Here is a 25,495-nt window from a genome sequence, read left to right on the forward strand (position 1 = left end):
CGAATTGACTTAGTTCCAAAGTGATCTTTTGCTTTTTTACTAATTCACATTCTATTGATTGTAGAAATATGGAGGCTACCATCAAACATTATCAGATTAAAAAGAATGACTCAGGACAGTGGTACGTGGCTGAAAGACACCTCTTTCAATCAATCCCTGACTTGATCTGGTATCACCAGCACAATGCGGCAGGTAAGGCAGGAGCTTCAGGCTGGGAGAGTCAGGGAGCCTGGCCCCAGACAGGCAATGCATCTTTGGTCTCAGACACTTTAACAGGAGCAAATACCCCTGCAGAGATCTGTAAGAGCCTGAAATACAACTTGTGTTTTGAACATTTCTCCTCATTGATGCTTCTTTGTTTTTCTAGTCAAGGGAAAGAGGTAGGTTGATTTTTTACATTTCTGGCAGGTTAGGAAAAATGATAGCTGGCAGAGAAGCAAAAGGCAATGTAATCATCAATGCATTTGTTCTTGAAATTTACATAGGGCTAAGTGTAATGGCATTTCAAGTGCCCTCGATAATCATGCCCCCATAAATTTACTCTCTACTTCAGTCGTATAGAAAATTACCCTTAAATATCTCATTCTCTGTTCTTTCTGTTTGGAGAACACAAAAAGTTGTATAGGACACAGCCTTTCGCAGTTAAAATTTGACTTAAATAAAGCAGAAGCATTATTTAACCCCCTTCTTCAGGTGTTGTTTGCAATAGTTGCTAATTTTGCAAACTTATTATCTATGGAAAGATATAAGATTCCAGAAAGTTCCACCACAATTACAGTCACAGCTCTGGCCTTTAGCCCTCCCCCAACCTCTCCTGGACCACCTTGAACCCATAGGGGAATCTTCTTACCTCAATATTATAGAATTTGGAACCCATTGTAACTTTTCATATTATTTTGATTTCTTGCCATTATTTTAGATTTCTCTCATGAAAAGTTGTGTTGACAAAAAAAAAAAATCCTTTTGGAAAGTGGCCACTTTTCCATTATACTGGTCTATATGTCAAGAGTAAATCCAAGGAAGTTTTTATCCATTTATGGGATGAGTCCACATGGATATTCCAGATGGTCTCTGGGAGTTTGGTTAGAGAGGAAGTAGCGGTGAGTCTGAGTGGGACCAGAGAGGACATATTCATGTGTAGAGACAGAAACCCTTAGAATCAGGAGATCAGTTCTGAGTTTTTTTCTTTATAGTCCTCTTTTCCTTCCCTTCAGAAAAAATTTGAGAAACAGAGTGGTTATGCTGGTGTGGTTAAAAAAAATACTAAGGTAGATCAGGATGTGCTGACATGAAGAGATGTTAGTGATAAGTTGTTTAGTAAAGAGAAAAAAAGTGCAAAACAGTACATGAGAATATAGTCCCACTTTTGTAAACAAAAATACATACATATGAGTGCATAGAAAAATTCTGTTAAAGTTTAGGTAAGAATTTTTAAACTGAAAAGATTATAACAGACTACAAACTTAATGTTTACTTTTGGGGAATGACACTCGGGGTAAGGGAAGCTTTTATTTTCTGCCTGTTGAGATTGCTTAGGGTTTGATATTTTTGTTACGATATACATAAATTATTCTTATAATGCATAAAAGATCACTTTTAAAAAGAAAAAACTGGATCAGGGGCTCCTGGGTGGCTCAGTCATTTGAGCATCTGCCTTCAGCTCAGGTGATGATCCTTGGGTCCTGGGATCCAGTCTGATGTCGGGCTCCCTGCTTAGCAGCAAGCTTGCTTCTCCCTCTCCCTCTGCTGCTCCCCCTGCTCCCTCTGTCTGTCAAATAAATAAATAAAATCTTTAAAAAAAAGAAAAAACTGATTCAAACAAAACAACAACAACAAAAAAGAAAAGCTTCCAACTATAGCTGCTATTTATTAGGGAGAAAAGAAAGTACAAAAGATATAACAAGAAAGAAGGATGCTAAGAGGAAGGGAAGGGGACCCAGAAATAGCGATATTTATTGAAGACTTACTTTGGGCCAGACCCTGTTCTGAGTGCTTTTATGTATATTTATTTATTTAATTTTCAGAATGATCCTATGAAGTAGGTGCTGTTGGTATCTCCATCCTACAGATGAAGGAACTGAGACATGAGTGGTACTCATGATTACACAGTTAATAAGTGTTTGTGCTGAGATTTGAACTCGAGGAATGTTTGAGACCTATTTAGAGCCATTGAACCCACTGGCTCTGGCGTCTGCACTCAATGACTGCTATAGCCTCCAGAAAGAGACAGATCAGATCATCGGAGGGTACTTTGGAGGGTCCAGTTTCAGAGGACGCTGTGAATCAGAGCCCATGACTATCTTGCCTACTTTTTGACTTCTGGTCAATTTAGTTCATGACACTTCATCTCTTTCCCAGAAGTAAGGACAATGCCAAGAGAGTGACAGACTTCTTTCTGTCAGAAAGATAGACTATCATTAAACCCCTGGTAGTATATCATAGAATAATAAATAAATCACAGAATAAAAATGTTTAGCAAATAAGAACTTTGAAAATTAGAAGACAGTGTTAGGGTCTTAAAGAAATTCCTTGTTATGTTCTTTATTGGGATCATGTGTTACAGAGTCCCAGCTCGATGAGGGCTCTAACCTCAACTAGGTCTTCTGAGTCATTGGTAAGTATCCTTTCCTGTTCTCTCTTCAAACTTCTACCATTCTCTTCAAGACCCCTTTTCCAGTATTATCCACTGCCCTCTCAGCAAACCTCTAGCTGTCTACTTCATTAAGAAAATTGAAGCCACCTGACATGAGCTCACTCAATCTTGTCTTCCTGCTGCCAAGCTCTCATCCTCACCTCACTCCTTCCAGTACTGGTAAGGCTGAGCCTATGCTCCTGTTCCCTCCACTCCTCTGCTGCTTGGACCATCCACCATCCACTCTTCTTTCCTCTCCTATATCTCGTCCATTTCTTCTTACCTTCTCCCTTAACCCTGCAAACATCCTTAAGAATCTCTTATTCAAAAAGCCAAAAAACAAAGCCCTCCCTTGGTCCTTTCTTCCTTTAGACATTGCTCTTCCAAGTCACACTTTTGGAAAAATGTGTCCACATCCATTGTCTCCACTTGGTCCATTTTCCATTTGCTTTTTAGGTGTCTGCAATCTGGCTTCTGCCTCCATTGCCCTGTGTTTTACCAGTGACCCCCATATTGACCTGTAGGGTCATGCTTTTTAGTTCTTATATTTTCAAGTCCTCTCTGCTATATTTGACATGTCACCCCTTGAAACTCCCTGCTTTCCAGATGTTTTGACACTGCCTTTTCTTGTGCTTGAATTCAGATCATTCCTTAAAGTTCTTCCCAATGGGTCTTACTTCTACTCTTCCCTTAAACATTGGTGTTCTGCAGGGATTTGTCCCCAGTCACTTCTCTCCTCACCCTAGACATTTCCCTTTGCAGAATTCTTCTGCCTGGTAGTCCCAGGCACTTGCAATCCCAAGGCCCTGAACTTCAGTGATGATATGGAACTCTTCATCTTTTTTTTTTTTTTTTACCATATGACTTCATTTATATTTGGAATCTAAAAAAAACAAACAAAAAACAGAAATAGATTTATAAATACAGAGAACAAACTGGTGGTTATTAGAGGGTACGGGGGAGTGGGTGAAATAGGTGAAGGTGATTAAGAGGCACAAACTTCCTGGAACTCTTCATCTTAACCACTGCTTTCTCTCCAAACCTACTCTTCTTCCTGTTGTCCATTTCAGATAATAGGGTCATCATCCTGCCAATTACAGGGGCTGGAAACATAGAGGAGTCACAAGAGATGATTCTATTCTCCTTAATGGATAACTTCTTTCCTCCTCCTCCTCCCCCTCTGTCTCCTCTCCCTCCCCTCCCCCACCCTTCCCCTCCCTCCCTTTCTTCCTCTTTTCCTTCTCCCTCCTCCTCCTCCCCCTCCTCCCCCTCCCCCTTCTCTTCTTCCCCTCCTCCTCCTCCTTCTTCTTCTTCTCTTCAGTTACTGGAAAACTTTCTTCTATTGAAGTGTATTTGCCATACAATAGTATATTTAGGTATATAGCATAGTGATTCAACATTTATGTACATTACAAAGTAATCACCACAATAAATCTAGCTACCATCTGTCACCATACAAAGTTGTTACATATTATTAACACATGCCATACATTGTGTCTCCTACAAAAATTTGTACCTTTTAATCCCCTTTCCCTATTTTGCCTATCCTACCACCCCCCACACTCACTTTAGCAACCACCAGATTGTTCTGTTTTTATGAGTATGTTTCAGTTTTGTTTTGTTTGCTTTGTTTTTTTAGATTCCACATATAAATGAATTCATACAGTATTTGTCTTTCTCTCTCTGATTTTTTCACTTAGTATAATACCACCTAGGTCCATCCATGTTGTTATAAATGGCAAGATTTTATTCTTTCTTATGGCTGAAGAATATTTCATTATTCCAGCCATATATTCTTTATCCATTCATCTATCAGTGGACACTTAGGTTGCTTCTGTATTTTGCCTGTTTAAATAATGCTGCAATAAACATAGGGGTGCATATATCTTTTCAAATTAGTGTTTTTTATTTCTTTGGAGAAATACCCAGAAGAAGAATTGCTGGATTGTATGGTAGTTTTATTTTTAGTTTTCTTGAGGAACCTCCACACTGTTTTCCATGGTGGCCACACCATTTTGCATTCCCACCAACAGTGCTCGAGGGTTCTCTTTACTCTGCATCCTCGCCGACACTTGTCTGATTGATACTAGCCATTCTGACGGGTGTGAGGTGATATCTCATTGTGTATTTGATTTGCATTTCCCTGATGATGAGTGATGCTGAGCATCTTTTCATGTGTCTGTTGACCATCTGTATGTCTTCTTTGGGGAAATGTCTATTTGGGTCCTCTGCCCATTTTTTTAAAATTGGATTGTTTGGTCTTTTTTTGATATTGAGTTGTATGAATTCTTTATATATTTTGGATATTAGCTCCTTTTTGGTCATAGCATCTGTAAATACCTTCTCCCATTCAAGTAGGTTGCCTTTTTGTTTTGTTGATAGTTTCCTTCACTGTGCAAAAACTTTTTAGTTTGATGTAGTCCCATGTGTCTATTTTTGTTTTTGTTGGCCTTGCCTGAGGAGATAGATGAAAAAAATATTGCTTAGACTGATGTCCAAGAGCTTACTACATATGGTTTCTTCTAGGAGTTTGATGTTTTCTAGTCTTACATTTAAGTCTTTAATCCATTTTGAGTTTGTGTGTGTGTGTGTGTGTGTGTGTGTGTGGTGTAAAAAAGTGGTCCACTTTCATTCTTTTGCATATAGTTGTCCAGTTTTCCCAGCACCATTTATTGAAGAGAACATCAATGGGGATCTTTTCACCATTGTATGTGTTTGCCTTCTTTGTCAAAGATTAATTGACCAGATAAGCTTGGGTTTATTTCTGGACTTTCTATTCTGTTCCATTGATCTATGTGTCTGTTTTTGTGCCAGTACCATACTGTTTTAATTATTATAGCTTTGTAGTATAGTTTGAAATCAGGGAGTGTTATACCTCCAGCTTTGTTTTTTCTCTCTCAAGACTGCTTTGGTTATTCAGGGCCTTTTGCGATTCCATACAAATTTTAATACTATTTGTTCTACAACTTCTGGTTAATTATCAAGTGCAATGAATTTCATATCCTAAGTGTGTCTCATATAGGTTCTTGCCTCTCTTTGTCTTCTAGTGCTGCTCTAATCATTGTTCACTTGGACAACTGTAATGGCCTCTTAACTGGTCTTGTCTTCAATGTTGACTTCCCCTCAATCCATCCTCTACGCTGATGTCAGAATGATCTACCAAAAATGTAAATCTGACCATGCCACTCCCTTATTTGGGAACTTTCAATGGCTCCTTCTCACCTGCAGCATGATGTAATGTTCCCTAACATGGCTTACAAGGCCCATCATAACCAGAATATTACCTACCTCTCAAGTGTAATTTCTTGCCTCTTCTATCTCTCACCTTTTGTCAAGTAGCCCATCCTGCTTCATACCTCTAGGTATCATCTCATGCTGTTCCCTCTGCCTGGAGTGTTTTTCATAGATTCTCTTCATGGCTTAACTCCACTTGCCATATTCATCTCAGGTATCATTTCTTTTCAGAAGACTTCTTCAAATCCAAAAATGTGTGAGGTGCTGTGTCCTGGAGCATCTTGTGTATCTCTAGCACAGGATTTATTCCTTGTATATTGGAATTGCCTTTCTCTGCCTGTCTTCCCTCACTGAGATTGAGCCCCTGAGTACAGAGTCCTCACCTTATTCATCTTTGGTCCTCCAGAATCTTTGAGATCTACCTGGAAGAGTGCCTTGCACACAGTAGGCACTTAATGATGCTTCCTTCTCTTCTTATACTGGCCACGTTTCTTTCTGTCTTCCAGCCTTTGCACATGCTGTTCCATCTGTCCAGAATGCTCTTCCTCCTGATCTTTGTAAGGTGGCTCCTTATCAGTTGATGTCAGCATAGTTGTCATCTTGTCAGAGAGGCCTTCCCGAGCACCCACTCGATAGAAGCTGTATTGTATCTACTCTGCTTACCACTCATCATCTTCTGTTTTTTCTTGGGTGTGCATGTATTTGTTTATTTTCTCTTCCCCCACTAAACTGTAAGCTCTACGGGAGCAGGGGCCATCACTGGCTTACTCACTGCTTCACTGATGTCTCCCACCATCTGGATGGTGCTTGGCACAAAGCAGGCCCCAAATAAACATTAGTCGAGGAAATAAATAACAAAGGCTTGTTGAACTAAATTGAAATTGATGGAACAGAATACTACATGTTGACCCAATCAGAAGAAGTCTCATTTATGCTACCATGTTATTAAAGAAAAAATGAAAAGAAAAAAAACTACTCTCAAAAAGTGGAGTCAGGAAATGGGTACACTTAAACACTGTTGGTGGTTGAATGAATTAGTACAGTTTTTCTCTATGTGCTTTGATCAAGAAATCACATTTTAAGGAATTTATCCTAAGGCAATAATTTGAGAGGTACCTAAAAATTTGTGTTCAAAAACATACAGCATGTTTTACAATAGTGGCATCTTAGAAGTAACTTTCAGCTCTATTTATAGTCACTGCCATATATCAATGACATATTGAGTGTGAAAAGCTTTTGGCAAGACATTTACTTTTCTGTGAAACATATTGGGTGTGTATATGCTTTCATGTACATATACAGAGATTTTTGCAGAGGTGTTCACCAGAATAATAACAGTGCATCTCTGGCTGCTAAGATTTAGTGAGATCTTTACTTTGTCTTTAAATTTTCTTAGATTTTAAAATATGTTTCCACCCTGAGACAAATAATACATTATATGTTAATAATAAAAAAAATAAATTAAAAAGATGTGTGTCCCATGAGCAAATATTATTGTATGAAAAATGGGGAAAATAAGTAAATAGGCTAATGGAGAATACTTCCCCACCTAATTTATTTGAAGACTGGCATCGTCGTCTAATACATTGTTTTTTTTCTTTTATGTCAGTAAGTAGGCTTGAAATGCCAATTTCTGTCTCTCCCCAGGCCTCATGACCCGTCTCCGCTACCCAGTTGGACTGATGGGCAGCTGTTTGCCAGCCACAGCTGGTTTTAGCTACGGTAATGTATGCGCATGCACCCAAGTACAATATCAAATCCAGTAAAGAATCTACTCCACGTTCTCTCTACGTTCTTTAAATTCTTAGCTTTTCTGAGATGTCTAGATAGGTTTCCTTTCAAAGTTTAAATCCCCCTTCTGAGATACTTAAATTTATGCATCTCACAAGAGCAATTTGAACTTTGGAAAGAAATGTTTCAATTTTACTTCAAATTTCATTATACATTAAACAGGCATTCTTTTGATAAATTATAATTCTTTTTATTTGGCTGTTTGAGCTGTTGCTCTCTGGGTACAAGGGTGGCTGGGAAATGACTGTTCTCCAAGAGAACCTGCTAAAAAGAGCTGCCCAGATTGTCCTCTTCACCTTTTTAAAATACAACCCGTAGAAAGTTTAATTTGAACTATTTTCTAGCAGATGTGTACTTGCAAATCCGTGAGAATAAAGAAGAGCCAAAGAATTCTGTCTTGTAATTTGGTGACACTTTATTCCCTTAAATTTCTCTCATTAGTGAGAAACAGAAAATACTGAAAAAATGATCATATAATTATATAGTATATCAGATAACCAGGACTCGGGGTCTCTATTTTAATTAGGATGGGAGAATGATTCAGGGTATTATGGATCCTGGGTTATTACTCTGCCCTTAATACAATATATATAATAAAAGTTCTGCCATTAGCTGTTTATTTAAGTTAAGCATAGTCCTGTTTAATTTTTTTAAAATAAACTCAATTTTTTAACATGTAGAACAGTGCACAACTCATAACTCTATAGCTCAATTAGTTTTGCCTGGTTTTGACTATTTAATATAAATGGAATAAGACACCATGCATTTGTATCTGGCTTCTCCTTCTTCACCCGTGGTGTTGGGTGTGGTTGGTCCATCTCCATTGTGGTATAGTGCGACATTGCATGACTGTACCACAGTTGATTTACCCATCCTCTGTTAGATGGCCAGTTGGGTTGAAACCAATTGTTATCTCACAAATAACATCATTATGGACATTCTTGCATGTCTTTTGATGAAGTTCAGTACACATGTAAGCTCCAACAGTGTTGGATATATACTTAAAAGTAGAATTGCTGGGTCATAGAGTATGTCTGTACACACTCAGATTTAGTTCGTTTTCTAAAAAGCTTATGCCAAATTACGCCTCAATGAATAGCGTAGGGGCATTCTAGCTGCTCCACACCTTTGCCAATATTTAGTATTCTCGTGGATTCTTTTCTTTGGTTTTCACTTTAGCCAATCTGCTGTGTGTAGTAGTGGTATCTAAGCATGGTTTAAATTTGCATTTCCCTGATGACTGATTATTTTGATCAACTTTTTATAGCTTGAGTGGCCATTTGCGTATTCTCTTTTGTGAAAGATACTCTGTTTAGGTTTTTTAACCCTTAAAAATATAGTTATCTGCCTTTTTCTAGTTGATTTTTCATATTCTGAAATAGGCATTCTTTACTGGTTACATGTTTTAGAGATACCTTCTCCCAATCTGTGGCTTACCTTTTCCCTCTCTTAATGGGGTGCAATTGATAAAGAGGATTTTTATGAAGTGTAATTTGTCAATATTTTCCTTTAGGGTTATATTCTGTTGAATAAGTTTATGCCAATATCAAAGTCATAAATATATTCTCCCGTGTTACTTTTAAAACGTACCCTGCTATTGGGAGGGGGAGCACTTTGCAAAGCTGGTAGAAGAGTCATCAGCCTCTACAATTCTTTTAACTGCATTATTCTAAAGTTCCAGCAGATGGCGGTGTTGCTATGCAAAAGGAGGTACTGGAAAGGAAAGATTGGATCCTTCCCAAGTGTTTTCAAGAGGGTTATTTTAAAAACAGTTATTTTTTCCTCATTTGGCTTCTATGGAAGTGAAATATACCATAACACAAATTTCAATTCAAACGTACACTTAGATATATGTGAGTTAGAATCCTAGCAGTGCATGTATTTATTAGGTGAATTTGTTAGACTTTTCCCTAGGAGAAGACACCAAGGCAGAAAAGCCCTTTAGGGGTGGGAGTGAGCAGAGGAGTGATATAGGGGGCGAGGTGGGGGACCAAATGTTCTGTGCCTCACAAGTTTACTCAGCAGGACAAAAATAGATGGGGACATACATATTCTTGGGGCCAGGTATAGTTTTGGTAGGTTTGGTTCAGAAAGGCAAAGTGTTGCCTTTTAACTTGGGTCTCTCTGGAAAGAGAAAGTGTTTTGATATCCGTAATTCCTCTCCAAGCAAGTCAAGTTTGTATGTTTAAATCTGAGTTCTGGAATTACACATGTAAATGACCATGAGAGTATTAAAAATGGTTACGGTTCTGCTCCCCTCACTGATAAAATTTTTAACCTCTTTGTGAAAGAATAGAGTAGGTCTAGATAATTCCTGAATCTCTTCTAGCTAAAAGTTTTCCCTACTTGTAACATGGATGTTTTACTTTCCTAGAAAAGTGGGAGATAGATCCTGCTGAGTTGGCTTTTGTAAAGGAGATTGGAAGCGGTCAGTTTGGGGTGGTCCATTTAGGTGAATGGCGAGCGCACATCCGGGTAGCTATCAAGGCCATCAGCGAAGGCTCCATGTCCGAAGAGGATTTCATCGAAGAGGCTAAAGTGATGATGTGAGTATAAGCATACAACACCAGATACACAGCATACAACATTCTGGTGTCATGGAAAGAACATGGATTTTGGAGTAGTCACACTTGGGTTTACGTCACAACTCTGCCCAAGCTAGTTGTGTGACCTGGGCAAATTACTTGACCCCTGTGTGACCTGGGGTGAGTTTTTTTACCTTTCCAAGCCTCAATTTTTTCACTCGTAAAATGGAGATAACAATACTTTATTCACTGCATCAGTGTGTGAATTACATGAAGAAATCCATGGAAGTGATAAGCATGTATGTTCTTTACATGGTTTTCTTCCTTCCTTTCCTTTCCTTTCTTCTTTCCTTTCCTTTCTTTTCTTTCTCTTTCTTTCTTTCTTTCTTTCTTTCTTTCTTTCTTTCTTTCTTTCTTTCTTTCTTTCTTTCCTTTCTTTTCTTTCTCTTTCTTTCTTTCTTTCCTTTCCTTTCCTTTTCTTTTCTTTCTTTCCCCGGAAGCAAAAAATGTTGATTTTATTTAAATAGTCATATACGGATAAAGTATTTGCTTTCAGAGAATTTAAGAACCCAGAGCTCTAACAGAAGTGACTCCTGTGGCCTGTCGGATGCCGTTCCTATGGGATCACATCTGTGATTTCCCAGATCAGCATTTGACTCCGTTGAATATGTGGTTGTGGTTTATATCTGTAATCTGGGCTGGATCCGGACAAGCCAAATCAAATCCATTGACTTTCTTTAAGTCTTTGTTCAACACTTACTTACAGGAGCAGCAATGTGGTGAAAAACAAAAACCCTAGATGGCATTACCTAGATTCTGTTATCTAAAGCAATTTATTTCTGTTCTAAATGTCAGACGTCAACTGAACAAACAAACAGACAAACCAACCAAAAAACCAGAAGTGATTAACTGGACCCATTCTCCTTTAATGGCAGAGCAGTGCTGTCTCTGAGGGCTCTCAACCCTACCCCAAGTGTCCTATCAAAATGTTCTTCCCATCCAGTTACAATAAAGTGAATTTCAAGGGACGTTATGATAAACACAACTTTCCAGCGATATCCAAAGCTGATCGTGTGCCCCTAGGTGACCTCAGGCATGTATCTGTCTGGTCTGTATTCCCTGATACGACCTGCATCGGACCCTAGTTTTCCTACATCTAAAGGAGAGACACAACATTATATTGCTGTGTTGATTCAATAGGTATCATAAGAATGACTGGGAGACATTTAGTTCAGGGAAAGTTGAAGCCGTAGAAATTCCTATGGAACAAGAAAGAATTACAGATGTCCAATGTCATGACAAGAGGATTCTTGAGGGCTTCAAGCCTTATTGGGCATTTCGGGTCAAGGTTTCTGGGGATGATATTTTGAGGTCTGTGGAAGATGCGCAGAGTGTGAGAAATACCAATGGCTCCTGGAAGTTTACAGAGGCAGGAATGAAGCTCATGGCTTATTTTTAAGTCAGTTCAGATGGTTTGAACATAGTCTATTTTTTCCTGATTTTTTTGAAAGTGAGGCAGAAAAATTTCCTTCTGAAATCCTATTGCAAACCCATTCATCTTTACAAAATTGCATAGCTGACACACATTGAGCTCTATCTGCCAAGCATACACAGCTTGGTAATACTGTATTACCTCCTTTCTGTTAAGTGTGTAGTTTAAGTGTCACCTCCTCCAGGAAGTCTTCCCTACCATGTTTAATTGGCAGACTGACTCCCACGTGGTTTCTCTTGTAACACCCGTGTTAGTTCCATCAACATACTTGTCACTGCTCTGGTGATATTCCTAAGCAAACGCAGTGTGATGTTTGAATTCTCAGATGTTTATGTGTGGGTCTCAGTGTGGTGGTTTTCTCATGGCAAGTCAATATTCCATTTTAAGAGTGACTTTCCTGCCGTTATTCTGCATACATATAAATGGCATCCCTTAACTGAAAAATACACTTTATAAATGAGAAAGATAAATCAGACAAAATATACATATACAGGATATGTATCTACAGATTAAAATCATGTAGAGATCCTCCGAACGCCTCTTTCCCACTACCTGGTAGTGGCTTTGCATGCTAATCATATGGTAATATGTCAATCACTCATATACATTATTTTAAGGTAAATAATCTCCCTGAGTCATTGACTTTATTTTGCCTCTGTGAATGAAAACTGGTAACATTTCAAGTTACTTTTGACTAGCAGAGAAGTTGGCTTATTTTACGTCTTCTAAAATTACAAACATTATCTTGAATATTATTTTCCATGATGCCTACCTGGCATAACAGGCCTTTAGGGATTGAATACTATGCTCCAGAAGAAACAATAAACTTTTGAAGTTTAGAGGACTAAAGAGTTCTGTGTGTATTTTAATAGGCAACATTCAAAGACATGTGTGTGTGTGTTGTTGTGTGTGTGTGTATGTGTGTGTGTGATTGCTAAATACAGAGCAAGGTTTCAAGTTGGCAAGTGTTTTTCAGTCTCCAACTTTACCTAAAATTTCTTTTTTAATGCCTTTTTAGAAAAAATTTTAAAGAGGGCGCCTGGGTGGCTCAGTTGGTTAAGCGACTGCCTTCGGCTCAGGTCATGATCCTGGAGTCCCTGGATCGAGTCCCGCATCGGGCTCCCTGCTCGGCAGGGAGTCTGCTTCTCCCTCTGACCCTCCCCCCTCTCATGTGCTCTCTCTCATTCTCTCTCTCTCAAATAAATAAATAAAATCTTTAAAAAAAAAGAAAAAATTTTAAAGATTTTATTTATTTATTCATGAGAGACAGAGAGAGGGGGAAGCAGAGGCAGAGGGAGAAGCAGGCTCGCTGTTGCAGGACTCGATCCCAGGACCCTGGGATCATGACCTGAGCCGAAGGCAGACACTTAACCGACTGAGGAACCCAGGCGCCCTATTTTTTTTTTTAATAATTTTTCTTTCTTTCTTTTTTTAATGCATCAATCATGGTTTCCTCCTCGAACTGTTGTCTGAGCAGCTTCAGTTAGGAAAGCTGAAACTCAAGAGGAAAAGCAGAAAAAACCGAACCTACGTAACATTCTGCGTCTGCAGTGACTTGGGGAGTACTGCTTGAACTTCTGACCCCACTTATGCAGCACGTACACTGGAAAGGAAACTGTTCTACTTTCTCTGTGGTTGGGTTCACTTTTCTCATATCTTGATGTTGACAATTACGTAGAGTTGGTGCATATCACCGATTGAATCTCAGCACTCTCAAGGGCAAAAAGGAATCTGCTCACTGGTGTGTGTTTTTTCTTGAACAGGAGATTGTCTCATCCCAGGCTGGTCCAGCTCTATGGAGTGTGCATCCAGCAGAAGCCACTGTATATTGTGACCGAGTTTATGGAGAACGGCTGCCTGCTGAACTATCTCAGAGACAGAAGGGGGACGCTTACGAACGAGATGCTGCTGAGCATGTGCCAGGATACCTGTGAAGGGATGGAGTATCTGGAGAGGAACTGCTTCATCCATAGGGATTTAGTAAGTAGGATGCAAGCTTGCTGATTATTCTAGGCATTATAGTCAGAAGAATATGACAATTGAGGACTCACTATTTTTTTTAAAGATTTTATTTATTTATTTGTCAGACAGAGAGAGAGGGAACACAAGTGGGGTGGGGGAGAGGCAGAGGTAGAGGGAGAAGCAGGCTCCCCGCGGAGCAGGGAGCCCGATGCGGGGCCTGATCCCAGGACCCTGGGATCATGACCTGAGCCCAAGGCAGACGCTTAACCGACTGAGCCACCCAGCATCCCGAGGACTTTCACTATTTTAAATAAAATACCTTTGGCTTAATTTCTAAACCCTTTCCTATTGTAATTGTCTGGGAAAGATAGCTTTATTTTTAATTGCCCCTTGATGCTGTAGCCAAGTGAGGCATTACTCTAAATATGCCTTCAACTGATTAACTACCATGCTCATCAACTAACCAAAGCTATTTTACTTTTCTTTCCTCTCGCCTTCCCTCCCTTCTGCCATTACTTCCACTTTTCTTCCTTTCAACCAATAATCAAATACGTGACAAGGGCCAGTATCGGCCAAGCGCTCTGCCGGGCACTGGACAGACAGTGGTGAAGATCAGGCTCCAGCGGCTCCCCCAGCCCCCATGTGGGGGTGTTTTTAGTTATAACAGTATCACAGTAGTGTTACCTCCTCACTGAGGAGGACTAGAAATGTTAAATCATTCTGTGCTGGAATGCTCCGAACATTACATCCTAAGAAAAAAAATTAACGCTTGTCTTGCCCCAAATGCCCCAGTGAGTTCAATGAGCAGCCACGATTCAGAAGTACCGCTCTGGAGGTGGACAGCCTGGGTTGAAATGTGGCCTTTGTTTCTCACTAGCTGTGTGATGTTGGGCAAGCTAGTTAACTAGGACGTGGTATGAATTACACTACCTTTCTTCTGTGGACTTGTTGGGAAGATTACATGAATTAATATGGGTAAGCACTTACAATTGCTCTTGGCATATAGAAGAGCTCAGCTCCGCTCTCCCATAGCAATAGCCCTTCCATAGCCGTTTAGACCACTGTTCTGTCTCCCTCAAGGCATGTCCCCCAGTCCCCAGCATGTAGTAGGAACACATTTTTGAAGGGATGAATATGATATCTATTCCACTGAACTTACTTTCCTAGTCTCTGCAGGTCAGTCTTTCCTGACAGGGTTAGAATTCAAAACTTCCTTGGGTGATGGTTCTGGTCATTCTCTTTGCTCCAAGTGGCTTTTCTCAGATCCCCCTGTTTCTTCCTTGATTGCTTTCTTTTGTGTTCTATTTTATTCATCTTTATGCCATTTAAAATCTATCGGCTAAGCATGAGTCTTTTCCTTGTCAAGGGCTTAACTTGTGGTTTGGCTTGGAGATCCTTGCTAGTATTTGTCAAAATCTTCTAAACTGGCTCCTTCTGGCTTACCATTTTAAGTTCCTTGTTTTTGTTTTGGGACTAACTGAAGCACCTATCAGCTTAGAAGAGAACAAAATCTATCAAACTGTTGACTTACATGAGGCTCAATAACCAAATCAATGATTTTCTTTGATGAAGCTCTCTGAAAATGGATTATTTTGGCATCAAATACATGGTCTCTGCATTATTTAAAAATACACACTGTTCTTAATGCCAGGATTCATAGTTTAACGTCTCTTTGATGTAGTCTTCCTAGTTATAAAAAATACTTGTTGAGAGGGATTAAAAACTTTTAAAGGGAGAAGTATTAAAATTGCTTTTTACTCTTTTTTTTGGTTATTCCTTTTTTCTTTCTTTTTTTTTTTTTTTTAAGATTTTATTTATTTATTTGAGAGAGAGTGAGCGAGAGAGAGCACAAGCCAGGGGGAGAGGAAGAGGGAGAAGCAGACTCCCCACTGAGTAGGGAGCCCGATACGGGGCTCGATCCCAGGACCCCAGGATCATGACCTGAACCAAAGGCAGACGCCACCACACTGACTGAGCCCACCCAGGCGCCCTTTTTGGTTATTTCTTTGAAGAATCATTAAAATCCATCATGAGGGCAGATATATTGAATCCTACATAACATCGATGTGTATTACCAAAAAAATAACATGGCTGCTCATAGAAGTAGTGTGGGGCCCCAAGTAAACTAAGGAAAACAAGAGTAGAAACAAAAGAAAGACTATATTCAAATGCGGATTCTTTTCTTTCTATAGGCAGCAAGGAATTGTCTGGTCAGTGCTGCAAGTATAGTGAAAATATCGGACTTTGGAATGACGAGGTATAATATATATAAATATTTTTTGTTTACTCATAAGAGGGAATCTTATATCTCTCTACTAACAAACTGAAGATGTCAACAGCATTGTTTTTTGTTTTTTCCTGGGAGGAGAATGTTGATATTGTTGCTTGGCCTGTTGCCCTGCTTTGAATTTTAGGACATAACCCAATGTTAGCTGTGAGGTAAATGGATACTTCGGACTATTCTTCGGATCTTCTTTCAGGTTATTTTCAGGCATAACTTAAAATTTTAAAAAAATGTCTCAAACTACTTGTTATATGCATGAGGTTAAGAAAAAAGCTCTTCTGATATATGTATATTTCTGAAAGATAAAAGGATAAATTTGTTTAGTTCTGATTTTTCCATGTCATTGTCATGCATTTCTATGATCAAGTGCAGTAGTTGACTTTAAGACTACGACTCAAGTGTGGAAAATCTAACCATATTTTCTGCCACTCAATGCCATTGATATATATATATATTTTTAAATGTACTAAAATTTAATCATCCATAAAAGCTGTAATTTAATCTGATAGTAAAACACAAGAAGCAATATTAGAGTTGGTTTTGAGTGCCCTTTCCTTCAGGTTGCTAAAAATTCAATGCCCGTGAATTCAGAGTTTCTCTCTGACTCGCTTCAGGCTCAGATTCAGTGTTTCATGGGGCCACGTCCTGGAGAGGGCATGTCTGGTCCTTGTTGTTAACCACTGACAACTGGTATCCTTGCGGCCACCATCGTCCTGTTTTGTCCTTGGCGGAACATCTGCATAGACGGCTGCTGACTCATCCCATTCTGTCTGCAAGATGCTGTCATACAGGCATTCTCCATGATTAGAAAGCCCCTGGAGCTATCTAAGGCCCTATTTGCTTAGGAACATCCACAGCTATTTGTTTTTGGGAATCTTTTTGCTTTTCCTGGGGCTTGACCTGGGGAAGAGGCAGAGGCTCTGTTTTGCTCTTGAATCCCAACAACCCTCAGTGGGGCCTTCTTTCCCTGCCATGTCAGCAGGGCAGTCCTTGTAGAGCACAGGGGACAGGACCCTGCCTCAGTCACCCACTACAGGCTAATACTCCTCCCCTTTCCCTTTGTTCTCTGCCACCTCCCAGCTCCAGAGGTTCGTTCGCTAGAGGGATGGATGGTGGGGTGGGGGGCGGGGAGATATCACTCTTATCTATGAGCCATTCTCCCCAATATTTTAACAGCTCAGTCCTTCTCCTTCTCTGGAAATCTTAGACTTTTGAAACTCAAAAGCTATGAAAAATGGCTTTTTCTCTTTTGTTTTCTATTAGCTACTCTTTCCCTGAGTAGGATGACTTCTGGCTCAATAAAGTGCTTAAAGGTAGGGTGAGGTAGGGTGCGTGGGAAAAAAAAGAGAGTGTGAGGAAGCACTGATAAATAATTCAAAACTACTATGCTGCACACTCCAGCTGCTACAAGTTAGTCATCATCTCTTCGCTCTTCTCTCCAGATTCTTCTCTCCAGATTCCCCTACTTGGATATTCCTGCCTGCAAGCCTCAAAAGAGAGGGAGGGTTTAATATTTTTGTAGTTTTTAAAAGGAACTGGTAGTTATTACTGATTTCATACAGGGCCATTTTAATGCATTGGATATTTTTCACATCAAATGTATTATGTTCAATACTCTTATTTCCCCCTTTCTCTGCCTCACAAAACCCATCTGCATGAAGAAAAAAAATAAGGCATCCAGCTTTGATTTTATTCTTTGCCATATATATTTATTTTTTTATTTCCTTTTTATAATCTTGGTTGTTAGAGCACTCAGCAAGCTCCTTTGCAAAATTAAGAATTTGTCATAACTGAAATAATCAGTGGGTTCCTGATTCCAATTGGTTTTGGATTGAAGAATTGTTCTGGTTTTCTGAGACTCAAATAAACCCAATTGAGGCTTGGTTTAAGGAGGAATCACTATATAGGATACCTTCCCATTTTGGTAACAAGAAGAGAAACTTTGGGGGGTAAAAATAAATGCTTTCTCTTTTAAAAATTTATTTATTTATTTGAGAGGGAGAGATTGAGCAGGTGAGGGGAGGGGCAGAGGGAGAGGGAGAGAGAATCCCCAAGCAGACTCCCTGCTGAGCACGGAGCCTGACGGGGCTTGATCCCAGGACCCTGAGACCATGACCTGAGCCAAAATCAAGAGTCAACTGCTTAACTGATTGAGCCACCCAGGCACCCCTGCTTTTTCTTTTAGAACTTAAGGTAGACTAAGGGGGTTTGAACTAAATGGAACTTGGAAGTAATTAGCACAATGTGCTTTGAATCTAATGACCTTAGGTACGTTTTGGATGATGAATATATCAGTTCTTCTGGAGCCAAGTTCCCAATCAAGTGGTCCCCTCCTGAGGTTTTCCATTTCAACAAGTACAGCAGCAAATCTGACGTCTGGTCATTTGGTGAGTAAATTTGATGTTCATTTGATGGAAATTGATTTAATAAAAGGCCAATCTTTTTTAAGCTTTGATTTCTTAGTATGATGTGGGGTTCTAGAAAGGTCTTCTTGGAACTGTCCTTCTGTCTTAAGTGTTCTAAACACGTCCAGGCTGTCTTTGGCAACCAGTGTCATACACCTTCTTATATAAGTCTACCTTTTGGATCTTTTCCTTTCCTGATGAGCATTTGCAGGAAAACCGTAACAGAGAGTCTACTGATCTAGAAAACAAAGGCAGCAACCTTTTTTACACCACAGAGACTTGCAAGGAAAATAGATCTAAGGTGTCACTGAATTTTGAGTGTAATTAATAAACTTCATTTCTAACTACTAAGCAAGACTACTGCATTTATTTCGTTACCTTCAGATTTTGTGGTATTTAGATGTAGGCCTCCTTGGGAACTGTCAATTGGAGTTTATATTGTGTAATGTTCTTCATCGAGAAAGAGATGTTGCAGATCCATGTCCAGTGGAATCTGTTCTTTGAGTCGATTTTCAAAAAGTGGCGGTCAATTTGCAATAAGCTATCTATTCTCTTTCACCCAGACCTCTCTGGATAGCTTCTTGGGTTTGGAGACACCTCTGCACCCTCAGAAGGGTGTGAATTTTATTGTCCACGTAAGGTGAAACTTGTATCATTGATCCCTTTAGTTCTCCACTGACTTTTGGTAGTTTTGGCAGGTGACATTTTACGCTCTCCAGGAGAGCAGTCAAGTTGTGAGACTAACAGATAGCAACACAGGGACCTCATCAAGTAGGTGCAGAACAATTAGAATATCTGAGTTTTACCGGACCACTTGTCTCTATCTCCCACTGGACAGTGAGCTGCTTGAGCCCATGGACTGGTTTCTAGAGTCTTCTGGCTCTAGCATATGCCCTGCCTCTAATCAATGCATAATACATACTCTTAGAATAAGTGAATAATTAAATGAAGTTCAGATGGGAGCCTTGAAGGAGTTTCACTAATCAACCAATCAATGATTATAGAACACCTACTCACGTACCAAGCCCCTGCTAAATATTCTGCTCTACCCAGCAGTCTCATCTTTCAGTGGGCAGAAGGAACTCGTGCCTTCTACGGGCTGGCAAACTCATGGCCACACAATTCTGTCATTTTCTATGGGGTGGCAGAGAGGCTTGTTGATTTCAGGGTGTGAAGACAGGAACATACTTAGAAATGAAAAATGTTGGCAGCGTTTTCTTTCAATCGGGAGGCGGTCAAGACCAGTGGGAAAGAAAGGCATTGTTTTCACTTGGAATATTGTCAGATTACAGGCCTGTTCGAAAACGAAGACGCACACGGGCTGATACCTAGACAGAACTGTTCTCATTCTGGACCGATTATAACACAGAGGCCGGAAGAGGAAAAAAAGGCCTTGTAGTTTCAAAGCGTTCTTTCAGTTTCAAGTAACTTCTTGTTTACATGCATTTCGTGTTGTAGGAGTTTTGATGTGGGAAGTTTTCACGGAAGGAAAAATGCCGTTTGAAAATAAGTCAAATTTGCAGGTTGTGGAAGCCATTTCTAGAGGCTTCCGGCTGTACCGGCCTCCACTGGCGCCGATGGCCGTCTACAAGGTCATGTACGGCTGCTGGCACGAGGTGAGTGTCCCTTACTCTCCTGGGAGGTGGGCAGTCCCAGCATCAGAGCACAGGCCTGAGTGTGACAAACATTACCCCCCAGGACTCCATGGGGGTGGGGGGGGTGGAGGGGGTGGAGGAGTCTCTTTCTTGATAAGGATCCCTAAGAGCGGGAAGTGCTATTTCTGTCTGAAACTCCCACTACGAGGTCGTCAACCCATTTTGTTTTTAATGATGGCCTCTTACCTGAGGAATTCAGCGCCTTTTTCAGGTCTTCTTTGTCTGAGATTGGTTCTTGCAGAAACTCTTGTGGTGACTAGAGCCTCAGCGGTGAGATGTTTCACTCCCTTTGAGAACTGGTGGGTGGAAACTAAGGGTAGAATCAGGTTTGGTAAATGCTGACGTGGAAAGAGAAGGATGTTGTTTGTATTTACTTCATTCTACTATAATTTGTCTTGCTTCTCCAAGGCTAACAGTAATGGATTTCATCTCTTTTTGGCACTCAAGATTCCTGATAGATTAGGAATAAAGGCAGAAAGTGTGTCAGGAACTTGTACTCAGGAAATTCCCTTTGGGGGGAGGGCAGGGGTCAGTCCAGTTTTTCTTTTTCTCGAGATGCCACGCTTCAAAATAAAGCCAGACATGTCCTGTCTTTTCTGGGCACAGACTCAATGCACCTCTCCCCTTCATATCAGACTCCCCTGTGACTTTTGACAGCTTTCTCTTTCCAGCTGACAGTGTCCATCCAGAAAAACCACAGCTGGATGAGGAGTTTCCTCCTGGCTGAAAAAGAAGTCACTTGATTCGCAATCCACAAACACTGAAAAACTCAGTATTTCAAGAGCAGTGTAGTTGTTCACATTCCAGAGAAGTATTAATTTTATAAAGATCCTTGATGTATGAAAATATTTTACATATGATGAACTGCTCTGCAAGGAATTTTGAAAAACAGGCACATGTTAAGTGAGCTGTTAGCAGCAAATGGCTGTCTTAAGAGCTTCCCTGCAATAACAACGTGGAGAGCTTAGAAATATATATTGCTTTTGGAACAATAGACATGTACAGTGCATAAAATATAATATTTACTGAGATTTTATTTATCTGTGGAGAGGAAACAGAAAAGGGAATAAATCGGACGCTGGCAGAAGGCCCGAGTAAATGATGCCAGTCTCAAATCGTAGTCCGAGCATTGATTAAAACAGTGTTTTTGGTGATGCTGATTTATTTGTTTGCAAAAGGTGATTTGCCTACAACTTTTTAAGGTAATCTAAACACCCTAAGTGCTTAGGCACCTTTAAATTCAAATGTGATTGTATTATCACACACACACACACACTGATATACACATACTGTTTCATAGGCTCTTCTACCTGCAGAACGACAGCCTTCTCCAAAACCTCCAGAAATTATTCCTGGAACCCCAAGGAGAACTTGAATGTGTGCTTACACACCCTTCTGCTTGGTCCTTTTTATTGATGCCCTCTGTTTATAAAGCACTAAGGGTGGTGTCTCCCCACAAACTCTGCAGCCAGTTATCCTTGTGAGAATGTGGCTACCACATGTGGTTCTATTTCCCATGGATTTTATTTTCTTATGTTATGTTAATCACCATACATGACATCATTAGTTTTTGATGTAGTGTTCCATGGTTCATTGTTCGCGTATAACACCCAGGGCTCCATGCAGAACATGCCCTGTTTATTTCCCATGGATTTTAAAGATGCCAACAGTGTCATCTTTTGTTCTTCATGGAGCCAAAGCCAAACCACATCCCTTGGTGAGATAAGATCAACGTTCCAGTCCTCGTCTCTGTGACCAGGATTTTGTTGACCGAGCCTTAAGACAGCACAGTGGGTGCTCCAGGACCTGCAAAGACCCTTATGAAAACACGCCTTTTGCTTTCTGATTGAAATCCTTCTTTCTACAGGGAATCAAGTCTAGTAAATAACTGGGCAGAGCCTGGGAGCCTGGAACTCTGGATGCCCATTCTCTCCCAGCTCTTCCTTTATCCCATGCATATCAAGTCATCCAAATAAATCTCTAGGGCAATGCTATCCAATGGAACTTCCTGTGATGATGGAACTGTGTTATGTCTGTGCTATCCTATATGGTGCCTGGCTATTGAAGAATTGGAAGGTGGCTAGTGTGACAAAGAACTGAACTTAAAAATGTATTTAATTTTCATTAATTTAAATTTAAATGGTCTCAGGTGGCTTGTGTTTTTTGGCAGCATTCTCTACTCTTATAGTTTCACACTCATGCTTCACTCAACTACCAATCATGCCCGGTGTGTCAGCCCAGATATCTTTCTCTTCTACCTGTGGAGAACCAGCCTGGTTCCAGGTCCCTGCCAGCAAGTTCCAGAACTGGTATCTGAGTGAGTTTCAGGCTGAGCTGACCATCTCTGTTTCTCTTTTCTAGAAGCCTAAAGGCCGCCCTACATTTGCTGAGCTGCTGCAGGTTCTCACAGAGATTGCAGAAACCTGGTGACTTGAATGGAATGCCAACCCAGAGGATCATCTCGCAAAATTATCACAAAAGGAAATCCTGCGTGGGGTGACTGATGACGAACACCTTCCTTTAGAGTGGCTAACTCTTAGAAACAGTGCAAAGATCACAGGCTTTTCAAACTTTAAAATTTAAGAATATTCTGGAAGTAATTTTTCTACACGGATGTTGGAGAGGGACTTCCAAACTCTCCTTTTTTCTGTACTATTCTTTGTGTCCCGTATGTGAAGAAGGGAAAAATGCTCCATAACCATCTTCATAGTGGCTACTCTTCATGAGAATAGCCCTGAGAGCCCCTGAGGATATATGAAAACTTGACCCATTACAGAGCTGAGGAAATTTCTTTTCTGAAGAGGAGTGACATCCTTCACTTCAGGGACTCACTGAAATAAAGAAATTCTGCTAATGCATGGAATAAAGGAGCCTTCTCTGCAGAATTTAATGCTTCTGAGCTGTACAGATCTTTATGGAAAATGCACCTTTACAAACCACATGAATGTGAACATTCTTAAGCTGTCTTTTATAATCTTCCTTATGTTATTTAACAAATTGGTTTTACACATATCTGATTATTTTGGAGACAGTTTCTTGTATTCCAGTTTTTTTTTGTTGTTTTTTTTTACGTAGGCACGGAGCCCAACATGGGGCTTGAACTCACGACCCTGAGATCAAGACCTGAGCTGAAATCAAGAATCCCACGCTTAACCAACTGAGCCACCCAGGTGCCCCACTGTGTTCCAGTTTTAAACACTGTGAAGGCAAAGTTCTTTGAACACGACCTGGTGACATTTCTATTTCCAGTAATATCCATTGTCAGGGTCAGTTCAGAACCTGAATTCAATGCTAAAATTTCATACTTTGTGTGAAATTGGACAATTTAAGAGACTTTTAAAAAAATGTGTAATGTACCCATTTTATTTTGTTTTCCTCATAGTGTAAAAGAATGCTTATTGCATAGTTAGGTAAAGAAAAGTTATATGTTTTGAAGATTTTATATCTTTTTTAAGTTAAATTCTTAAAAAATTTTTTTTGATACCACATACAATGTGATATTAGTTTCAGATGTACAACATAGTGATTCAATATCTCTGTGTGTTACGCTGTGCTCACAATGTAGCTCCCATCTGTCACCATATAATGCTATTACAGTATCATTGACTCTATTCCCTATGCTGTGCTTTTTATCCCCGTGATTTATTTATTCCATAACTGGAAGCCTGTATCTCCCACTCTCCTTTACCCATTTTGTCCATCCCCCTATCCTCTTCCCTATGGAAACCATCAATTCATTCTCTGTATGTATGGGTCTGCTTTTGTAAGAAGCCTCATTTTGCTGTAGAAAGTACCTCCAGGACCTTTCTAGAAGATGACTTGTTTTTTTCCCTAAGAACAAGAGGAGGCAAAAACAAGATACCCAAATGTTACCTCAAACTCCATTATTTCTGAAGCTCAGGGTTTTGAATTCAAGATAAAATAACCAGGAGTCATAATTAAATCTTAATTTCTCATGCATTGTTTGTAGAAATGATTGGAAATTTATCTTCATCATTGTGAGTGCTTCACAATTCCCATAGGAGGAAGGGTGTGGCAGAAAGTACACATGTTATCACCATAAGGTTTCACAATGGGATGCCGTCCTACCCTGCATCATGGTTCTGCATTAGGATTCTTGTTAGAATCTAAGCTGCTGGCTGGTAGTAGTTGTGACTTTTAAGTCGTATTTCCCCACTGCAAAAATGACATATCTGAATATCCGTGGTGCTCGGTCAACACGCACTGAAATAATGAGCATCAGGCACGAGAGTGCTCAACTCTGATAATTCGAGTGGTGGTCTCAGAAATATTTGTATGAGACCCTGTGCTGTTTCTGAAACGATCATAACCCTTTTCCTCATGACTATGGGAGGTGAGACAGGCCTCCTACTACTGAGACCCTAGTTCAAGTGAGATATGCCAAAGTTTAGTGCAAGAGGGTATGAGACTATCAAACAGCAAAAGCCAAGACCAGGGGGAAGGTTGATGTTATAACCAACTGAAAAGTTAGGGTCGACTACAGAATCTCTGCCATCAGTGCAAAGCCGGGAGACAGAGTACGGATCAAGAATGAGGCCAGAGGGGCGCCTGGGTGGCTCAGTCGTTAAGCGTCTGCCTTCGGCTCAGGTCATGATCCCAGGGTCCGGGGATCGAGCCCTGCATCGGGCTCCCTGCTCGGCGGGAAGCCTGTTTCTCCCTTCTTGTGTTCCCTCTCTCGCTGTGTCTCTCTCTGTCAAATAAATAAATAAAATCTTTAAAAAAAAAAAAAAAAGAATGAGGCCAGGGATAAGTCATTGCTAGAGGTCAGATGGCAGCCCCTGGCACGTCTAGGAGCATATGTCGGGGGTGGTAGGCATGCTCTCTTGCCTTGTAATTTAACACTTGTGGAAAGTTCGACACACCAAGAAACAGAAGTAACTGGAGCTATCACGTGTGTAACGGAGGCTCCAGATAACGTGTGAGTTTGGAATGTCTTTAGACAGAGATTCAGCATCTTTGTCTAGCAGAAGAAAAAATTTCTTGAAAAAAGAAAACAAAAGAAAAGGAAAAATTTCCTTAAAGAAGAAGTCACACAACGTCTCCTGGAAAGGACTATGTGGGGGAACCGATCTCAGTATTAGTTACTGATAGGGGTTCTCTGTGGATGGCTTACGTAGTCTGGGGTGAGTTAGTGCCATAAAGAGCTCTGCATAAGAAATGAACGGTTTAGGGGTTGGATGTGAGTGAGAGCCCTAAAAAAGAGAAGACAAGGGTTCAAAGAAGAGAGGGGAAGCCCAGAAAAATGGAAGGAATTTGGAGGCCAAGCATAGACTATGTTCAGCGTAAATACCCACTTGGCAAGAATAGTCAAAGGATTTTTTTTTCTTTAGTAAACTTTTTTTTTTTTTAAAGATTTTGTTTATTTATTTGAGAGAGAGAATGAGATAGAGAGAGTACATGAGAGGGGGGAGGGTCAGAGGGAGAAGCAGACTCCCTGCCGAGCAGGGAGCCCGATGCGGGACTCGATCCCGGGACTCCAGGATCATGACCTGAG

General features: G+C 40.2%; 1 protein-coding gene across 4 annotated transcripts in view; it reads left to right on the plus strand.

Moving 5' to 3' along the window:
- LOC102750068 (tyrosine-protein kinase TXK) overlaps nucleotides 1-23,940 on the plus strand; it is a 57,001-nt gene extending 33,061 nt beyond the window's left edge. For 3 of the 4 annotated variants that reach the window (XM_081812409.1, XM_081812410.1, XM_081812411.1), the window contains 8 exons: nucleotides 65-192; nucleotides 7,514-7,588; nucleotides 10,032-10,203; nucleotides 13,438-13,654; nucleotides 15,829-15,893; nucleotides 18,189-18,307; nucleotides 19,784-19,941; nucleotides 22,342-23,940. In XM_081812409.1, the coding sequence (XP_081668535.1) occupies nucleotides 65-192; nucleotides 7,514-7,588; nucleotides 10,032-10,203; nucleotides 13,438-13,654; nucleotides 15,829-15,893; nucleotides 18,189-18,307; nucleotides 19,784-19,941; nucleotides 22,342-22,410 (1,003 nt within the window). In that variant the 3' untranslated portion in view covers nucleotides 22,411-23,940. The remainder of the gene's footprint in view (nucleotides 1-64; nucleotides 193-7,513; nucleotides 7,589-10,031; nucleotides 10,204-13,437; nucleotides 13,655-15,828; nucleotides 15,894-18,188; nucleotides 18,308-19,783; nucleotides 19,942-22,341) is intronic. The other variant, XM_081812412.1, reaches the window with a different exon arrangement.
- The last annotated feature ends 1,555 nt before the right edge of the window (nucleotides 23,941-25,495 follow it).

Source organism: Leptonychotes weddellii, chromosome 2 (genome assembly GCF_054177405.1).
Source record: "Leptonychotes weddellii isolate Sample4059 chromosome 2, ASM5417740v2, whole genome shotgun sequence".
Classification (NCBI taxonomy): domain Eukaryota; kingdom Metazoa; phylum Chordata; class Mammalia; order Carnivora; family Phocidae; genus Leptonychotes; species Leptonychotes weddellii.